Source organism: Corvus kubaryi, unplaced genomic scaffold (genome assembly GCF_017639235.1).
Source record: "Corvus kubaryi isolate FWS band 111438036 unplaced genomic scaffold, C.kubaryi_AGA036_p1.0 37391, whole genome shotgun sequence".
Lineage (NCBI taxonomy): Eukaryota > Metazoa > Chordata > Aves > Passeriformes > Corvidae > Corvus > Corvus kubaryi.
Genome location: NW_024581130.1, coordinates 11,518,381 through 11,537,637, shown reverse-complemented (window position 1 = coordinate 11,537,637; position 19,257 = coordinate 11,518,381). Strand labels below are relative to the sequence as shown.

The 19,257-nt window shown below is 45.0% G+C and overlaps 1 protein-coding gene across 2 annotated transcripts in view; it reads left to right on the top strand.

Moving 5' to 3' along the window:
- URB1 (URB1 ribosome biogenesis homolog) overlaps nt 1-18,401 on the top strand; it is a 42,136-nt gene extending 23,735 nt beyond the window's left edge. The window contains exons 20-39 of one of the 2 annotated variants that reach the window (XR_006017683.1): nt 239-463; nt 991-1,170; nt 1,819-2,680; nt 3,541-3,742; nt 3,941-4,118; nt 5,249-5,307; nt 5,448-5,641; nt 7,335-7,445; nt 7,535-7,598; nt 8,404-8,575; nt 9,106-9,208; nt 11,992-12,152; nt 12,522-12,633; nt 12,931-13,037; nt 13,571-13,714; nt 14,352-14,461; nt 15,032-15,208; nt 15,544-15,785; nt 16,527-17,493; nt 17,716-17,803. Coding sequence is in view for 1 of the 2 variants with exons in the window: in XM_042038000.1 (XP_041893934.1) it covers nt 239-463; nt 991-1,170; nt 1,819-2,680; nt 3,541-3,742; nt 3,941-4,118; nt 5,249-5,307; nt 5,448-5,641; nt 7,335-7,445; nt 7,535-7,598; nt 8,404-8,575; nt 9,106-9,208; nt 11,992-12,152; nt 12,522-12,633; nt 12,931-13,037; nt 13,571-13,714; nt 14,352-14,461; nt 15,032-15,208; nt 15,544-15,785; nt 16,527-17,126; nt 17,716-17,927 (4,215 nt within the window). In the remaining variant the exon portion in view is untranslated. Of the gene's footprint in view, nt 1-238; nt 464-990; nt 1,171-1,818; nt 2,681-3,540; nt 3,743-3,940; nt 4,119-5,248; nt 5,308-5,447; nt 5,642-7,334; nt 7,446-7,534; nt 7,599-8,403; nt 8,576-9,105; nt 9,209-11,991; nt 12,153-12,521; nt 12,634-12,930; nt 13,038-13,570; nt 13,715-14,351; nt 14,462-15,031; nt 15,209-15,543; nt 15,786-16,526; nt 17,494-17,715 lie in introns of both variants that reach the window. The other variant, XM_042038000.1, reaches the window with a different exon arrangement.
- The last annotated feature ends 856 nt before the right edge of the window (nt 18,402-19,257 follow it).

Here is a 19,257-nt window from a genome sequence, read left to right as displayed (position 1 = left end):
GATCAGAGGCCCCTTGGGCTGGGTTTGGTGAGTTTTTCTGCAAGGCCAGCAGTGAGCACTACAGATTCCCCTGGGAACACTGCTGGACAGCTCTATTCTAGCAGGACTGCATAGTTGTGCTCCTGGAGCTTCAGCCCGGGTTCAGCTCAGACCTCATCTCAAAACAAAGGTGGCTGAAGAGATTTTTGATTCATACTCATCATTATTTTTCTGTTATGCTTTTTTTCACTTTAAACAGTTTAAAAACCACAAGGAGGTAAACGAAGAACCTACTATGACACTGGATTCTGTATTCACCACTTTGCTAAAGAGAGCTTATGAGAGAGGGAGCAATATCTTACTGGAAGATCGTGTTCAGACCAAACTGAGAGAATTGGCTTCCTGGCTCCCACCTGAACAGCTTTTGTTGGGAGCAAAGCATGTGCTGCTATACCTGAAATCCACAGTGGAGAACTTCAGCAGTGTAAGAGCAATATTGTAATAATATTGTAGTTATGTTTGGTTTATTTTAATGTAGAAGGTACAAATGACTTGGCTGTTAAAACTTAGGTTCCAGTTCTGCAGCTTTTCCCTGTACTTGGCTCTGAGGCTACAGAGCACAAGACAAAACTGCACCTAATTTGTAAACAAATGTCAATTCTTCTGACTGTTGAGGAGTCTTGGATTTACTTTGCATGGGTTACCTTACTGATCCATGTGAGTGCAAATAAGCTCGAGATTTTAATCCAGCTCCTGGGTCTCCTTAAGAAGCCTTTCCAGAGAGTAAAATTCACTGGCCTGTGTAACATCAAATGTCACTGTATAAATGAAAATCTATCAATATTTATTATTATTTATTTATCAGGATTCTACATAGGGGAGCAATTCCTTCCCCCACAAGAGGTTGTAATCTTAAGTAGCTCTTACTTAACTCCCATTCCTGTTGCATAATTATCCTTCTGCTCCCATCCTCCTCTTTTCTCCACTTCCAAGATGTCTTTATTTTCATAGCTTGGTAAAGCTTTGGGTCCTCAACTTGTTGACCTCTATGTGGACATGCTGAGCAGCTTGTTGTGCCGGGGCAATCAAATAAGGCTGGATCATCAGCAGAAAAGGGAAGAGCATCAGGCTGAGTCGGGTCTCCTCATGGATGAGGAGTGGCTGATGACAGAAGAGTCTTCAAATGACAAGGTACCAGATCCCTTGATACAGAGACACCTGTTAGTAAACTTTGATTTGATTGATTCTCTAGGGAGTAGTTCTGCTGAACAGAGAGATGCTGTTAAGGTCTTGGAGGAAAACTTAGGAACATAGAGCATGTAGTCCAGCAGTTGCAAAACTACTGTCTGGAGATGTGGCTGAGCTGCATCACCCACAGTCTCAGCCCTGAGCTGGAGCACAGTCAGGAGACGTCCTGAAAGAGATCACTTCTGCAGAAAAAAATTCATTCTCTCAGCCCTGTGTAAAGCCTTGTTATGACAATTACGTACTTGGGGAGTGAATTTTTTCCCCTCTTTCATCTGTTCCATTAATTTGTGGAGATTAGAATGGAATTGTGTTGATCAACCCCAGAATATTCAGTTTTCCTCTGGAGATGTGCTTAGACATGTCTAGAATATTCAGTAGAACAGCATAAATCCCACAGCATAAAAGTTGGAAGAATGATGTTTATGAGCTTGTAATTGATTAATATTTTTATCCTCTGGCCAGCTAGTAGACGATTTCGTGTTCAATAATTATAATTGACAAGCTGTGGAAAATAGGCAGATGGATGAGTTAATTTTTTACCCTGGACTATGATTATCCATTAAGTGATATTGTTACATCTGTTTGTTACAGACACTGGAAGATATGCTCATCTTGATTTTCAGACATCCTACACTGGAGAGCTGGTTCCTGGCATTGGAACTGCGCTCTATTCCACAGCCTGGTTTGAACCCTGTCACCGTGAAGCTCCTGTCAGCTCACCTCAATTCCGGAGTGCTCCAGCTGCTGAAAACATGTGCCCCCATCCTGCAGAGCATCACGGCAGATCACAGACATGTGTTGTCCAAGTATTTTGAAGCTATCAAAAAAAGTGTCCTGGAAGAGCTGCAGGCTGTGGGGAAGGGCAGAAGCCAGGTCTGTCCCAGGAAGTCTCATCAGCTGCAGGCTGTGGAGGAGCTGCACATGTACATGAGTGCAGCTCAGCTGAAGGAGATCACTTTAACCATGCTGCGACTTCCTGAGATGAGCTTGACTGCTCAGAAATCTGAAAAATCCCTTAAGAAAGGGAAACAGTTAAGCTTCTATGGACAAATTTTGGTGCAGCTCCTCACAGACAGCTACCAAAGGCATCCCCAGCAAGGAGAACTTCTGCTATCCACAGAGCACATTAAAGCTTTGGGGATATTGATGTCAGCATCAGCCAGCAAAGATTTTGAGAAAGTTTTCCTCCAGGCTCTTCACAGTGAGCCAGCCCTGGCTCTTGCAGTTGGTGTCGAGGTGCAGGCTCACTGCCTTGCCCAGCGCTCGTGCACCTCCCTGGCCATTGTGGCCATGCTGATCCAGCACTCCAGGACTCACCTGCTGCAGTTCGAGCTCTGGTGTCTGAGCAGTGCCACTGGGAAGTACCTCAGGAAACACATGGAGAGCTTTCTTCCACTCATTAACGTGTATTTGCAATGCAGAGACCAGTATGGTTTCAGCCGACCTTCTGCAGGTAAAGGCACCACTGAGCCCTGCTTTTGATTCAGGAGGCCAAATTTAGGGTCTGCTGGCCTTAAGGTATTGGAATATCCGCACAACAGATAGAGGTGATAGAACTTAGATGTCTGACCTCGAATGACTTCTTGTAAGTACCTCTGCAGCACTAAAGGTGAAGGGCTGTGCTGAGGGTTGGCTGTGAGACTGAAGTCAAGTGCTCTTACAGTTACTGCTGCCCAGGATTTCTCTTTTGAAGCCCTTATTTAATGCTTAGTGCATGTGAAGATCTGTCATTGGGCTTCTCTTGGTTTGTACAGGAGGTAAAACCTTTTGCTTGGGCACAGATAGAACAGTGTCTGCATGGTTTTTGCAGAACCTAAGCTTTCACTTTTACAGAGTCCAAAAATTTCCTCTAAAACAAATCTCCAGCTGTAGGCTGGCTACAGTAATGCTCTCCTAGGCTGGCAGTCCAGAACTTTCCAAACCCACAGCAGCATTGCATCTATAGACTAGTGTGTTAAATTCTCTGTCACCAAAAGGATGAGTTAGAATTCAACTCGGTAGAACAGGATCACTTTGCTTTCATTCCTCTTATTGCCCAGAAATGTAAATAGGAAAGGAAGCAGGCTGACTGTGGCTGTAGCTCTACCTAAAAGGTCACACAGTGAAAAGACCTTGTCAGCAGCCTGGAAGTAGAGGATGGGTAAAGAAGAGAGCCTCTCTGTAGCACTTCTCTGTAGCAGATTAGCAGCTGCTGTCGCATAATTTCTTTTAAATTGAGTAATCTGGGCCTGGATTAGAAAGTGATTTGGGATTAGTGTGTTGTTGTTGAACACCTGCAGGTGGTGGAACCTGTGCCCTCTGCTCTCCCAACAGTTGTCTCGGCCGTCACGCCTGTCCTGAGGAAAGCCCTGTGGAAGGAGCTCTGCGCTGGGATTCAGGACACAGAAGCATCTCCTGAGGCCACTGTGAAACTGCAAATTCTTTCAAAGTTGTTGCCACCTTCAGAAAGCAAAGGGCTGCACAGCCTGATGGACCAGCTTCCTGCTGCTCTGGAGAGAGCAGGGAATGAAGAGAGGTGGGCAGTGTGTGTGTGCCTTACTCAGGGCTCAGTTTGCCCTGGGAAGCACTCTGATTGGAATGGGAGCAGTGACAGCATCGTATCCTCAGAGAATCTGTTGCTTTGCACTTTGGCAGCAAGTCATCTTTAACATACACAAAAAACCAAGTTAAAATATTAAAAAAAAAAAAAAAATCAATAACTATCTCTCTGCAGTTGGGCTGTGGCAGATGCCATATCCAGAGTGCTTAAAAACTCGGAGGAGCTGCATTCCTGGAGGAGACATCTGTTGTCAGCCTGCATGAAGGGGTTAGTTGCCATGTACAGCAGCAGTAAAGATGAAAGCAAGCAGGAAGTGGAGAGGTCCATGCTGCTGAGGCTAGAGGAATTACTGGTGAGACTTCTTACCTGCTTTGCCACAGTGGGACTGGATGCAGATGTGTGCTTGGGCACTTGTAGATTTTGTAAATATAGATTGAACCTGACTTCCTGTTTTATGGAATCTGATTTCCATGGGCTTTTAATAGCTTTTGTAGACTTAACTTAGCCCTGATAATCCTTTATATGAAGCAGTTTTATGTTCTTGATGATGGCTTTCTGCTAAGAATCCCCTTTGAAGACAGGTGTATGAGGTATTTAGGAGGAAGAGATCAAAGGTTACTAGTGGTTTTTATTTTTTTTATTAAAAAAAGGTGATAGAGACACTTCTGCCAAGATCCACCTGCCATGCCATCTGAAGTCTGGGGCAAAAATCTGGTTGATCATAAGTAGAAATCCGGACTTTGATCCTGAAGAACACTGTTTGATCACTCCCTCTGTAGTATTCCCTTGGTTTGAATTCAGTAAACACCGATCCCTGTAACACAACACTGAAGGTCTCTGTGAGCAGTGAATGCCTTTGCCCTCTCACTGGCTTTTGCTGAGATTCCCTTGTAGGACCTGGCTGACTCTGCAGGCCCTGGGGCCACCTCACAGTGTCCATCCTGAGGGTGTTTCCAGCCTGGTGAGGTTGGCACCTGCATTCTCAGGACTGCTTATATGTGCAGCTGTCAGTCTTCCCCACACTGATGGGTTTGTTGTGGTTCCCAGCTCCTCAGGGCACATCAGTTGTAAGGAGCACATACACCCAGCCACTGCCTGGGCCAAGCTTGGTTAGTTAAACCACACAAAAGCCTGGTACCCTGTCTCTTGCTTTGACTTGCCAAGTTGTGGTTCCTTTCACACTTCAGGAGTTTGAAGAGTTTTGAGCCACTGGGTTTTTGGAACCTACAGCCCAGCTTGCTTTTTAATTCCATGCAGCCCATATGTTCCTCTGTTCCCAGACCAACAAAACAATACTTGCAGTTTCCTTTGAACCAGGAGGTAGGATTGTTGTATCCAAGAGCTTTTTTCCCCTGTTAGCCTCTGATCATCCCATCTGAGTCTTTGGCTTGCATGTTTATAGTGTGTCCCTTGAACAGAAATTGCTGTAGAAGCTCCGTGTGCCAATGTAAACCAACACCTGTTTTTACTCGCTACACGCAGTACGTGGTTGAAGAGGTGGACCCAAATGACTGGTGCAGCCTTGTGAAGACAGGACTCAAGTAAGTGTTTTCATTTTAACTTGCTTGGGTTTTACGAAGTTTTCTTTGCCGAGTTCTCATTTCTTAAACAGCTTTGTATTTCAAGCAGCTTTCCTTGGGTTTGGTTGGGATCTGACTTCTCTGTGATCCTTCTCCCAAAGGTACCGTTACAGAGATGAAACATTCCTGAGGGTCCTGAATGCTGCCATCCAGTTACTATACAAGAAAGAATCCTCGTTTAGTCAGAGCTTAGTCAAGCTCTCCAAACTCCACATGATGGTCACACAGCACTCTCTATTTTTGTCAGCCATCCTGAGGTCAAGAGAAGAAGATGGCAAGAACATGCAGATAAGAGGTATTTTTTAATCATCTTCTTCCCATACTAAATAGTTAATCTTGCCTTTCTTGCATTATATTCTCTCCATCCAGCACAGCCACCTATGTAAATACTTGCAGAGTTATTAACAGTTCCAGAATATTGACATTTGCCTTTGCATTGTACCTCTGCTTGGATCCAAATGTTACATTCATCTTATGCTGGTTTTAAACACTTCTGTCTTTAAAACTACTGGAAAGATGTGTTTGGGTTTTTATTTTGGTTTGTTCGTTTGTTTTTCTGGTATTTTTAACCCAGTTGAAGTCTTGGATTGATTCTTTTGGTTTCTGTGAGGCAGTTAGTGTAAGATCACTAAGGTGCACATAGGTCCTGGGATGTTTAAACCTGCTTTAAAATAGGTTGATACAGGAGATTTAAAGTTGATTTTGCAAGTTTTATAAAAATGGTGATTTAAATTACATGTATTTCATATTGCAGCCTTTAATGAGGACTATCCTTCCAGAGGAATATAAACTGGATGCTAGTTCCTGTGTAGGATTGGCTTTGTTTCTTCTTTGCTGGCAACTGAAATCCTGCCTGAACTTGAACCACATTTAATCTACGTAGACCTCAGCTTTTCCCCACTGTACAGGGGTTTGAGATTCAGTGATTGAAGGAGCTGTGTAAGAAAAGGGGGGGAAAAATTCTCAGGGCAGCATGTTGGTAACAAATTTTGTGTTTATTGGCAAGCAACATGTAAACAAGCTTTCAAGTTTTAAAAACCGATAAGAGAAAAAAGCTCTTGTGAAGTCAACAATTTAGTGAAATTAAAAATAAAGAATAGATTTTGCTGCTTGCTGTACATATGTATCTTACCTTTAGACTGTATTTCTGTAGATCAGCAGGATGGATTCTCTTGAGGCCAGCTGCAGTATTCCAGAAGCTTAGTGTCACAAGTGCATTCACTCAGGCCAATACTTTAGGAGCTCTTCAGTTTTGCCATGCATTTTATATTTCTGCACATAACTAGGGTCAAAGCTCAGGCCTTTTCAGATACTGAGAGTAAAGAAATCTGGAGTCGTGTCTTGAGCGTGCTACAGCCAGCCTGTGTGCTTTTGAGGAACCTGATCACTTGTGTTCTCTGCTTCTCAGTTGGTTAGAGAGCAAAGGTGGATAATTGAGGACAGAGTTCCTGTGGCTCACAAACTGAGTGCTGAGCCCTGCAGGAATGCACAGTGCAGAAGCATTCTGGTAGTCACTGCAGGTGCAGTGGGGACTTACAAGTTTTTGCTGTGAATTCTGGAGTCCTTGAGGAGGTTGCTGGGATGTCTGCCTTTCTCTGTGCAACTCCTGAGCTCATTCCAGATGCCCTTGTGGGGGAGGAAGGAGTGGAGCTGTGGCAAGATAGGGTACAGCACTCCTTTTTAACCAGAAAGTGGGTGTGTACACATGGAAAGCTTCTGCAGAGTAGTGTGTTCCACCCTGGGGACCTCACCTGGCCATGGGACTTGTATGTTCAGCTTGGGAATACTGTTTTAAGATGTTCTCTTGAATTAAATGCATCATAATCACCCTTTAGTGTATTGGAGAAATGGGCTGTGGTATCTCTAGAGATAGACGTTGATGTAAAATGCCCAGTGTTGCGTGTGCATCCATTGGGAGTGGGTCTGGGAGTGTTTATTTGTGTTCTGTGCGACTGAGAGCTGCAGGGCTCAGGCTGTGCTTGTTCCAGAGGCGCTGGTGGACATTCTGCTGACAGCTGTGCAGCTCAGCCCCTCTCTCTGTGGGAGCAGTCACCTCCCCGTGCTGCTGGGAGCCTACGGGGCCACACTGAGTGCTGTGGGTGAGTGGCAGCCTGGCAAAGGCACTTCCTTCTGCATCTTGTACTTGTCTCCACAGGTCACTAACTTTGGGTTCAATCTTGGGTTTTAGATCAGAAGATACTGCTGCTGCTTCAGTTGTATGAGAAGAATAATCAAAGTCTTATAAACTCCAGGTAAGGTGAGCACCTGACTTTCTTGGGCAGACTACACACAGATAGTCTCACAACTGCTGTTTTTCCAGGCTCTCATTTTTAAATGGAGGAGACAGTGAACAAGGTCAAACCTAAAGGTGAATGTTGCTTTTGGAAACGTTTTTTTCCTATGTATTTCCTATTCTTAATGTAATTCTCTTGTGTTGCCTAAACAAGAGAATTCTCTTGTGTTGTTTTGGGTGTCTGTGGGTTAGATGAAGGAATGTCTCATTTCTGGAGTCCCTCACTCTCCATAATTGGGACCCCACTATAGGGGTCTCCTCACAGTTGGGAGGCTGAAACATAAGTCCCTAGTGGACTTTTCCCCTTTCCTGTGCCCAAGCGTCCACAGGAAAGTCTGTTGCCAACAGTTCTGGTTTGGTCTGCCTTCCTTACGTGCCCTTTTCTGTCCTGGAGGTAGGGGCTGAAATACCACCAGCAGTGCAAGAGCACTGGCTCAGGCAGCTGAGGCAGGTCTGGATCCATGTCCCTTCATGCAGCTGCTGTCATTCTTACCTGCACTTACAGCTTAAATCCATAGGTACTTCTGAACAGATACATTCTGACTTGGATGGACAGGGAGGGTGGGGAGGGCAGAGTTATGCTCAGACTGAATTTGAAAAGCTTTGGGATGGATGGAAAAGGTGTTGCCAGGGAAACGAGTTCTAGTTTCAAGTCCCACAGGGTAATAACTACAAGTGAAGACAAAATTTCAGTACTAATTGATCTCTTCTGTAATTGCTTTTGGCTCTGTTGCCTAATGCCTTTACCTTTATCAATGTTTTAGGATCCTTCTGTGGGGTCCAGCTGCTGTGGAGCATCACAGGACTTGCAAGAGTTTGGGCAAGTCCCTGTGGCAGCAGCCAAGCATGGAGGAGATTCTGTGTCTGCTGGATCGAGAGAAGATGATGAAGACGATTCTGTCGTTCCCTCAGCATCGCCGGCTGCTGCCATCACAGGTGCTTTTGATTCAGCCTGTCCATGGTTACCCTTCTTTGGATGTGCACAAAGAGCCTTGAGGCATTCATTTCTTGCATCCATGTAATACATTGCAGTTTGTTTCCTTCAGGAGAGTTATTTCAATTCATAGGAGGACTGGAATTAGTTCTTTAGGAGCCTTTTCAAATTAATTGCAAGATATGGGCCACATCTTGTCAGCAGGGGTGATTGTGCATTGCAAAGGTTGTCATGTATGTGAGATTGGGACTGGTCAGCCCAAGGATCCGCTGTCAGTGGGCTCTCCAGCCTTTCTTATGGTTTGCTGACATGCTTCTTTACCTGCTGGTGCTGGTCAGGGGAAATAGTTGTGGATGTACCCTCACAGTGAAAGCCGGGTTTAAACACAAGCAAGTCTCACCCTGTGTTCCATCATATTTTACAAGGTGTAGTATCAAGTGGTTTATAATGGGATGAGGTGGTTTTGGAAGTTTGAAGCCAAGCTTGAAATTGATGTTGTTCCTTACAAATACTGGTTTGGATTTGGTCTCAGGGGATACAAGAGTCACTATATAAAGATGAAACAGTCAAGAGCCTTGATGACTTCTATGATCCTTGTTTTCTACTTCAGCTCTTCAGTGAACTCACCAGACCAGGTAAAGTGAGTGTTTGTCTTTAGTATTTAGTGTCAGGTTGCTCTGCTTCAGGAGCTGCACCTGGAACTCTGTTATCCCTGATCCAAGAGCTAACACTGCAAGGAATTTGTGCCTGACTTTAGAGGAAAGAAACAAACTACTGTGAGGGCTGTGACTGAACTGGCTGGAGATCTGGCCTGTTACAGGCTGTGGTTGTAGAACAGGGAAACTTCAGTCAACTCATTTTCCACCAGACAGATGGGCATGAGGCCAGTGTGTGTCACAAATAGGCTCTGAAGTATCAGCAAGTTTCTTGTCCGACGTGACTCTGCTTTGCACATGTACATCCCTGCTGTGCTCCACAGACACACTGTCCCTGGAGAGAGCCCTCAGGTCAAAGGGAGACAAGAACCCTAAGGGATTTCCTAACCAGCTCTCTCCCTGTGTGGGTTATGCTTAAGCACTGTGTAGTTACTGCTAGATTTGGCTTTCCATAGCAATAATTTAGGAAGCAATTGGCAGGCTGTTAGTGTCTGTCAGTGAAATCACACAGTCCTTTGTTCACCCAGACCCCTGCAAGTACAGCACCTGTTTGGGTGTGCTTAGCCTGTCCTTAGCTATGGTTTGAACTGCTCTGTATAATCCTGGCAGCAGGAAAAGAACTGTCTTTAAGTCCTCAGAGGAGAAAAAGAACCAGAGCTATTTGACATTTTGCAGTTGAAGGTTCTTACGCATTCCAGTTAATGCTGGGCCTTTGAGGGGCACAGGGATGAAGAACATGGACAACTGGTGTCTTTGGAACCTAGTGTTGATAGCTGGAAAAAGGATGCTCTGCCAGCAACACCCACCCCATGGAGGGAGGGATTTGGTGTCTGTGGCAGCCCCAGCAGCACTGCAGCCAGGTGGTGGCTGCTAATGTGGGAAGCACCAAGGCTGAGGGAACTGCTGCACATCATGTTCTTGTGGAGCTGGAAAGACAGAGGCTATCCTGAATCTGAACCTGGAGAGGAGAAAAATAGCCCTCTTAGCTGCTCCACAGAGAGTGAGAGTCTGTGTCCTAAGAGGGGCATTTTTAAAGGGCCCAAGTGGTTTAGGAGTCCAAGTCCCATGGTGCTCATAAACCATGTCAGCTGCTCTTGGAATTCCCAGTTCTTTATTTATTTGCTCTTTGTACTGGCTGCACAGTGCCGTCTGAATTTATAAACATGGACTTCTTGCACGGTGTTTAATGCTCGCTGAGGAAAAAGTAAGTCTGGAGTTGGGCAGATAGCAAGTTCTATCTATCTTTAGCTCTGATAAGCATCTTGTGGAAAGCTTTTCCATCCTGGTTCTCAAGGTCCCTGAAACAAGCTGTATGTCAGACATATAATTAAATTGGGATTTTTTTTTTAATAGCAGCTTGTTATTTTATGTTAGTTGTTGAATGCACTCTCCAGGGTCAGCAGGATGGAAAATATTACCACTGCATGTTTTCAGTAAAAAAAAGTTTTCCAAATAAATCTTCCTGTGGACTGCTGAAGTGAAAACCTTGGATTTCTTTCTGTGGCCCTACTCCACGGTGTGAATGGTTAGTGCACATCAGCAGTTCCCCAGACCTGCAGCCTGAAGGACAGCCAGAGTGGTGACTCTGGGACAAATGGCAGTGGCTGGTGGGGAAGTGGAGACCCTGCTTTACCATGCCCATAACCAGCAGAGCTGGGTAAGAAACTGCCAGGCATGCAGTTGAGTTTTAGAAGTTTTAGCAGTTGAGAAAAGAGAGAAACAGCCCAGGTGCTGGTGCAGGGACAGAAATAATCTGTGATTTTTTTACATATATATATAGAGATATGTATATACACACGCACCCTAGTTTGTGTGCGCAGTGATAGGGGAGGAAATCGGTGGACCAAATGTAGGTACTTGGCAGTAAGATTGCAGCCCCTTCTTAAATAGGAATATTTGTTTCTAGAAACTTCCTCAGTGACCTTCAGTGTGGGTTGCAAGAAAATACATTGATATTATTGCTAAACTCACAGTACATTTGTAGCTGGTGAAATACCACTGAGGTGCCATTCCGGGAGATAAGGTGGAAGTTTCGTACCAAGTCATTTCTAGCCATCAGTGGGTAGAAATGGCACAAACCCTTCAAAACACACAGGACACAAGCCCTGAAAGGAGAAACTCCAAATCCTGGTGGCAAAGTGCTGTGGAAGATAAGTGTTACATTGGAGGGTGTGTTTCCTGTTGGGCTGTTTTCTGGCCACTGCTGGATTTTGTTTTACCCAGAAGGGCTCGGGGTACAGCTGAGTACTTGGCTCAGAACAGGCCTACCAGCAGAGTCACTTGTGCCTGCACAGGGACAGCTGCTGTGGTTTATGGGCTATTTGTGTGTTATTCTCCTGCCCTTTCTGTTACAGAAGCTTTTTAGTGCTGGTCTTTCAGGCACCCAAAAATGCTCTGGAGAGATGAATTTTCCTTCTTGTTGCTCTTTGTACTCAGCTTTCCTAAAACAGTGAGATACAAGATGTCTTTACAGAATTTACCCCTAACTTTGCATGGCCTAGGAGGCAGGATCATCTCTGTCCCGCATAAATGAGAACAGCCCCATGAATTTCAGCTCAGGTAAAGAATTCCTGTTCAGAGTGAATTGCCAAAGCCTTTTATCAGCTGGAGGAGCCTTCAGCATCTGCCGAGGTCGTAGTTTGTGAGGGTAGAGCCAGAAATGGGTGCTCATGAACAGAAATGTTAAGGATTATAGACACTGGGACATGTCAGTACTAACACACTGGGTGCTTTCTGTCTCTTTTCCCCCTGTCCCCCCACAGAGTGTGTGGTGGCATGTCACAAGTTTGTGGAAGTTAATGCCCTGGGTCTCACAGTGGCTGCCCTCAGCAGCTACGACTCCAACATGAGAGCGGCTGCGTATTTTGTCCTGGCTTCCTTCCGCTCCCATCTGGAAGGGGCTCGCTTTCGAGAGAAGAGCCAGGTAAGGCTCAGCTCCGTTGCCAGTTTGGCAGGTGAGACCTCCTAGGGCATGGACGTGTGTGGGAGAGATGTTGCCTTGCTCATCCATCTACATGCATGTGGTGAGAGAGCTAAAAGAAGCTTTTTATCCTCTCTCCCATCGTTTCTCCTCTACTGCTTTGTGTTTCCTCCTGTTATAATCAATGGAGAGAGAAAGTGGGAAATGTGTTTTAGAAATTCTTAGGAATTTTGTTTGTAGGAATGGAAATCTTGATGGAATTGATATTTGACCTACGGCCTGTGAAATGTCCCAGAAGCTGATTTATGTATTCATGCTCCTGTTGTGTTCATTTGGGCTATGGTTCAGGCTTCTCTCCCTGGGCTCTTGCAGTTGCTGTATCTCTTGGATGCTGTGCAGAATGGAATTGGGCAGCCAAACCTCAGGTTCACCTTCTCCCTGACCCTCTACATTGCTCGTGTGGCACAGCAGATCCTGAAGCCAGGTACTGGAACTTCCTGCATGTGTCACTGCGAGGGTGAAAGACAAAGCCATGAGGAATGCTGATCTCCTCACCTGCTTTGTGCTCATTCACTCTCGACTGAGCTTTTCATTCTGGGGAAGAAAAGGGGAGGGATGGGCAGCAATATCATGAGCCTCAGAGCAAAGGCCTTCTGCAGTTCCTGGGCTGTTCTCCTAGCTTGGAACACTACAGCACAGTACAGCTTCCATTTGTTGTTGTCCATGGTTGTGGATTGGGAACGTTGTCCTCCTCCACAATAACAGCTTTTTCTCTTCACAGAGGAGCACATGTATATAAAGGTAAACAGATTCCTTCTGTCACACCAGTATTTGGACCTGAGGAAAGTACCAGGTTTTTTCCAGCTTTTCTACAGTTTTGATTTTGAGGTAAGAGTCCCATTTTAGGTATCCAGTAATTCTTCAGAAATTTATAGTAAAACACCATAAAAATATAATGAAATCTCGTTCTCCCACAGGTGGTTAATTAGAGGCATCTTTGTTTTGTTTCGTGTTGGAATTAAAAATGTTATTTCTGCAGGATTTTTGTTGTTTTCTTAATACTAACACACAATGGGTTGTGCTGTGTGTGCTCTGTGAGCACAATAAGCAGAATGTTCTGCCCCAGCTAGTTTACGTTCATCTTTGAGGTTAGATTAGTAACGTTGACTTCAACTCAAGTGTTTTAGTAACAGCAACATTTAAAATTCCGTTTCCACTGCATGTTTGGGCTGCAGACTGACTGTTCCTGATGGATGTTAGTGATTAAATTTGATAGGAATGGAAATGGAAAGGTCCAGAACAAGCCGTGGTAAGCCCTGAGCTGGCACTCCCAGGGAACCAGGGTTTTGTGCTCTTAGGAGCAGGTATTATTTGGGAATGTCTAAATGTGTAATAGTGGTATTTTTCTCTGTGGCTTCCAGTACAAAACAGAGCGTGAGTGGATCCTCAGATTTCTTGGGGAAGGGCTGCGTGACAAGCACTGCTATGAGCTTTATGACTACCAGAGGATTTTCCAGATCATTCTTTCCTTTTTCAACAGTCCTTTGTGTGATGAGGGCTCCCAGGTAAGAATTTAAAAAGAAAGCACCATGAAACCCCAAACCACAGCAGTTTGCATTGCTTGGAGATCTCAAGTACAAAGCAGAAAGGAGCAGCTGACTCTGCCTTTGCCCTCTTGAAAATCTGTTCCTTGTTGATTTTGTGTGTGTGTGGAGGGGGAAATAATTGCTTATGTCTAAACCAGTAACATCATTATCCCCTGAAACTGGAACAGGTTCCTGCCATCATGGAGCCTCGTGTGAGTACCGTGGTTTTGCTCCTACAGTCAGGACCTTTTATTTTTTGGGGATCTCTGTTCCCCAGCCAGCACATTTGTTACCTGAACAGTGCTTCAGCAGGAGGGAAACTCACGTGCCAGGAGCTCTCAGGTTTGGGGGCATCCACTCTGAGTATTTCAGGTATCAAAGCCTTGAACAAAAAGATAAAATTGTCTTGCTGCCTGAAGAGTTCTTGTAAGAGTAGCACCTGTGGTATGAAGCTTTGAAAGGAGAATGTCTTTTCCCTGGGGTTGCTGAGAGCAGGTGGTGTTCATTTTGCCTGGAAGTTGATCAGATACTGGTCAAATTGCCAGTTCTGAGCTTGATAGTTAGATCCTGACTATTTCTGATTCTGTAAAAGAACAAGTTATATTTTCTGTTTCAGAGTCGTATTCTGGAGATATTACAAAGTGCTGCCCATGTCACCAGAGCTGCCTATGAGCTGATACAGGATCACAGCCTCCTCACGTGGGTCTTGCACAGCTTAGAGAAAAGGTAACCAGAGAAGTACAGGAGAGATGGGAACAATTTTACTGCCCACAGTAGAATAATTATGTGACTGAGTATGAAAACAAGGGTGACAGACAAGGAGACAGCCGGGGGCACCAAGGACTGTGCTGGCAGAATTTGCTGAACTCTGAGGTGTCCCTTGTGTTTTTGAGAATAGAATCAAGATGCTTTCAGGTTGTGGTGGGAGGGATGATGGTGGAGGGGCTTCATGGTTTGGAAAACACTTCCTTGAAAAACTGAGAAAGCAAAATGGAACCTTGTATTGGTGTCTTCACCTTTTAAATTTCAAGCACCCTCGGTTCGCATCCTGTGACAGGACCTGCTGCACAGGAAGTGGCACAGTAATGGATTTGAGCAGTCTAGAACATTCCTTCTCTCCTTGCCTCTCCCTGACACACACACAAAACCTCTTCTGCATAGAGTGCCCTGACACGTTGCGGCAGGTGCACCAAAAGTGCACTAGAATATGCCCCCCTGTAGGTGATGGACCAGCTCCTGGTGAGGATCTGCCTTCCAAATGTGTTTTTCCTTTTTTTGTTTTGTTTTGTTTTTCAGGTTTCTGGAAAACAAGGTGATAAATAAAATTATTTCCTTACTCCATACTCTGTGGCTAACAAATTCAGGAGACAAGAGAGAAAACAAGAGTCAATCCCAGGAAAACAGGAAACTTCTTCCTATTCAGCTTGTAAATGAATTTCTATATGTTTTGGTCACGTTAATCAAACATATTCAGTAAGTCCCTTGTTTGGTTTTTTATTTTAGTCAGTTTGCATTTCATCCTCTGTCCGGTTTGAACTTTTTTAAGGCCAGATGTATTTCTTTATCTCTGGTAGATTAATGCCTTTTGTCACCTTCAGTTTGAATGTTGAGTAGTGAATTTGGATGAGATTTTTTTGACAGGAGGGTTTAGGTGTTTGTGTACATGGGGAATAAAGTAAACTTTGATGCACAGTTGCTGTCAAGTCCTATGTCCTTAATTCCTGGCCTTTCTGACAGTAAGGATTAAAAACTGTACTTATTAATTAGCATGCAGGAAATTATGTGGCACTTGTGTTGTCTTTTGACAGGACTAATGTAGATCTGGCCAAGCTGACTGAGTTCTTCAGCACCCTCAGCTCTGTGCTGGAATACCGTGCTGTGGTTGTTGAGGCTTTTAGGGAGATGAGGCGTTTCACGGTGAACGACAGCATCCTCTCCAGCAGGGAGCTGCTGCTGCTGCTGCATAAGTGGAGCCTTGTCAGCAAAGACCTGCAGCTGCAGGAGGACCTGCAGGCCCTGGCTCAGAAGTACCAAAACAAAGAATTGCTCAGTAAGTGCTAAAATACTTCAAGGAAGGCCTATTTTGTTGCAGCTGTTACAAACCAGCAGTACAAGTGAGGCAAACTTCTCTGGAAATAGTACTAATACCTTCTGTCAGACTGATGTAGCTTGAGGGAGGAGGAAAGGAAATGGAAAGCCATTTTTCAGATCTTCCTTGTGGTGATTGCTAACCTTAACACACTCTGGAAGCTGTGGAGAAACACAGTTTAAAACGGGAAAGAGCTTTAAAATGAAACAGTTGCAAATCTTGTGACGGGCTTTGAAAAATGGTATTCTTTAATGAAATCTTGAAACAAAAGGCCATGCCTGGAGGCTTTGTGCTCAAAGGTTTGAATCATTCTGCGTGTGGATGGGGATCGCAATAAATAGATAAAGCAAGTGAAAACTGAATAATTGACTTTTCTTGTTGTCATCAGTGTTTGAAGAAAGGAAAAATATAGCAGGAGTTGTGTGACTTCTCTCATTCTCTCTGTGAACAAAAAGTGCAAGGAGCTTGGGAGTGGGAGGTCTTAAAACAACACTGGTTTCCTGCAGCAGCAACTGCTTTTGGTGCACATTAAAGCTTCTGTAGGTGTGTTTAAATGTTCTGGATCAGTTAAGAAAGTATCATGCATTTAAGGAATACTGTAAAAGCTTTAGCTTTTCTAAAGTTTCTCTCACCCTTTAAAACTTCTCAGAAAGACCTTTGGACTATCTGATGTGTGTTTTGGTGGTGGTTTTCTTCTTACAGAAAATATTAAAGACAAGAACAAACCTCAAGTCTCATCTCACGTGTATCGTTACACTCAGAAGAACAACAAGGTGGAGGAAGATGACACTGCTGCAGACCTGGAAGTGTCTGAGCTGGAGAAATGCAGAGAACATCTGAATTCCATCCTTGCCCATTGGGAGCCTACTTTCCCAGCACCACCCTCCAAACAGGGAGGGGAGACCCTGAGACCCAGCGAGCCCGGGGTTGAAGCAGTGGCTGTCACCTGTGCGTCCACTCATGTCGTCACTAAGTGGCTGGTGAGGTCCCTGGCTGAGCAGAGCCTCCTCAGGGAGCAGGATGTGTCACCAGCGCTGCGGTGGCTGCGGAACCGCGTCCTGCCGCACCCGGCAGCCGTGCGCGAGGTGCTCAGGGATGAGACACTGAGGAACAACCTCTTCAAGCTTTACACCCGGCTCTGCCAGGCCAGCAGCACCTCAGCTGGGCTCTCCAAGGAGCTTGGTGTGTTCAGTTCCATCATGCTCCAGCTCATGGAGGAGCAGGGCCTGGCCAGCACCTTCCACGAGCTTGTGAAATCCCTGTGCCTGTCAGCAGCAACAGAAGAGGATGTGAACAGGACAGGTGACTTGACTTGCTCTTATCACTCATGTGACGAGGCAATGGTGGGAGGAAGTAGGAAGTTCCATGGCTTTTTTAATCCATTTAACTAGTTTTCCCATATCCACCCAGGCTCATAGCTTCCCAAAGGAGAAGCTGTTTCTTTGGTGGGATGGGGACAGGGGTGGGCAGCACAGAGCATGGTCACACTGTGTGGTTTTCTGACAGTACAACACTCACACTCCCTCAAAGAAACTTCCCTTTCAAGGACTAAAATGGAACAAAAGGTATTAAAAAAACAGAACTCCAAGAGGGAAGATAGTCTGCAAGGAAAAAGTCTGCATGGGCTTGGATGCTGATCCATGTGCTGGTCAATGGTAGCAGATGACAGGTCAGTTTCAAGCTGTTTTATTTAACAGGAAACTGGTTTGTTCCTTCTTGTGAGGAGGATCATTGGCTTTGCATGGGCAAAGCCACCCAGATTGTCCGTCTAGGAAAAGAGTTAGGGAACTCTTTTAAAACATAGGCCTGGAGGTAAATGGCTTGGTTTGGTATTACTGTGTGGAAATAGAAGAATATTTGCTCTGATTTTTCTCTCGTCTCTCTTCCACAGCTGTTTCTGTATTCCTGACTTCCGTTTACATCGGGGACATGTGGCTTGGAGCACAGGAGCCGGATATGTTACTTACCCATGTCAGATTGGTCTGCACTAGTGCAGCTTATGAATTACAGGATGACTTGGAAACTCAGACACGAGGAGAAGAAACTATTATGTCTCTTTGCAAAAAAGTCTGGCTACATCAGGGCATTAATTCAGGGAACTAACCCTTCTTCTTTAACATTCTGTGCTCTGCCATCATCACTGAGCCATGAAAGCCTCCTGAGCTGTTCATAAAGATCAATATTTTATTAATGTGTGCAAACTCGGGGAAGATTTTATTCAACATCTCTCAGTGGGACATTAAAGCTCCAATTTCTCTTCAAGAGGCTGAGACACAATATTACTTGTATCATTTTTATTACAGGCATTTTTAACTTTTTGAAGAACCAGAAAGACTGTGTACATGTGTTGTTAAAATCCATCTTCTCTCCAATATAGGATGGGAAACAAAGGCTGCAGAGCTTCCTACGGTGAGGTGTAAGTGCAAATAAGGAGGAGCCAGAGGTTTAGTCATGATGATTTACTATTTCTTGAAGAACTGGGTTGATTTCATGATACCAATACCAGTAAGAATAGAAGAGTGAACTTGGGAATCGTGGTGGTCATCTTGGGTTTAAATTAAATGGCTTTTAAAAACATTTATATCAGAACTTGTCTCTTTTTATTTCCCTTTTTTTTTTTTTTTAATTAAAAAAATTTAAAAGCCCTGACCCATCACTGCTGCTGCAATGTGCAACCAGTGCCCATCTGATCACTTGGAACAGGTGAGAGATGGAACTAAACCCCAAAGGATTTGCTGCTCATTGATTATGCATGAGTTTTATTGGGAATTCCCTGTGAACTCTGATCCATTGTTCATGAATGTGGCCTTGAGGGTAGTTGAACATGCTCATCCAGACTGGCACCCATGCAGTGCCAGAATGTGAACATTTGAAATGTAAACCAGGATTTATTAAATTGACTCACAACTGTGTGCTGTTCCCAGGTCCTTTGTACAAATTCTGCAGGGAAAAACCAGAACTGCACATTCCTTGTGACATGTATTGAATTTTTTGGGAGGATAAATAAAAATGAGATGCAAATTAGGGAATTGCTTCTAGAGCTAAGTATTCTTGTCCAAAAAGAGCCATCAGCTCTGTATCAAGACTTGAGTTAAAAATATTATTTCTTCAAGAAGCTGCATGCCTCTGAAAGGCTACGTTTTGTGTCATGTAGATTTCCTAGGGGCTGACATCAGGTGGCCCCGAGTTCAGCCGAACCGAGCCGAGCGCCGCCGAGCGCAACGAGCGGCCCCGAGTTCAGCCGAACCGAGCCGAGAGCCGCCGAACGACCGAGCCCCGCCGAGTTCAGCCGAACCGAGCCGACCTCCACCGAACGACCGAGCCCCGCCGAGCTCCACCGAACGAGCCGAGCCCCGCCGAGCTCCACCGAACCCAGCCCCGCACCACCGAACGACCGAGCCCCGCCGAATTCGGCCCAACCGAGACGAGCTCC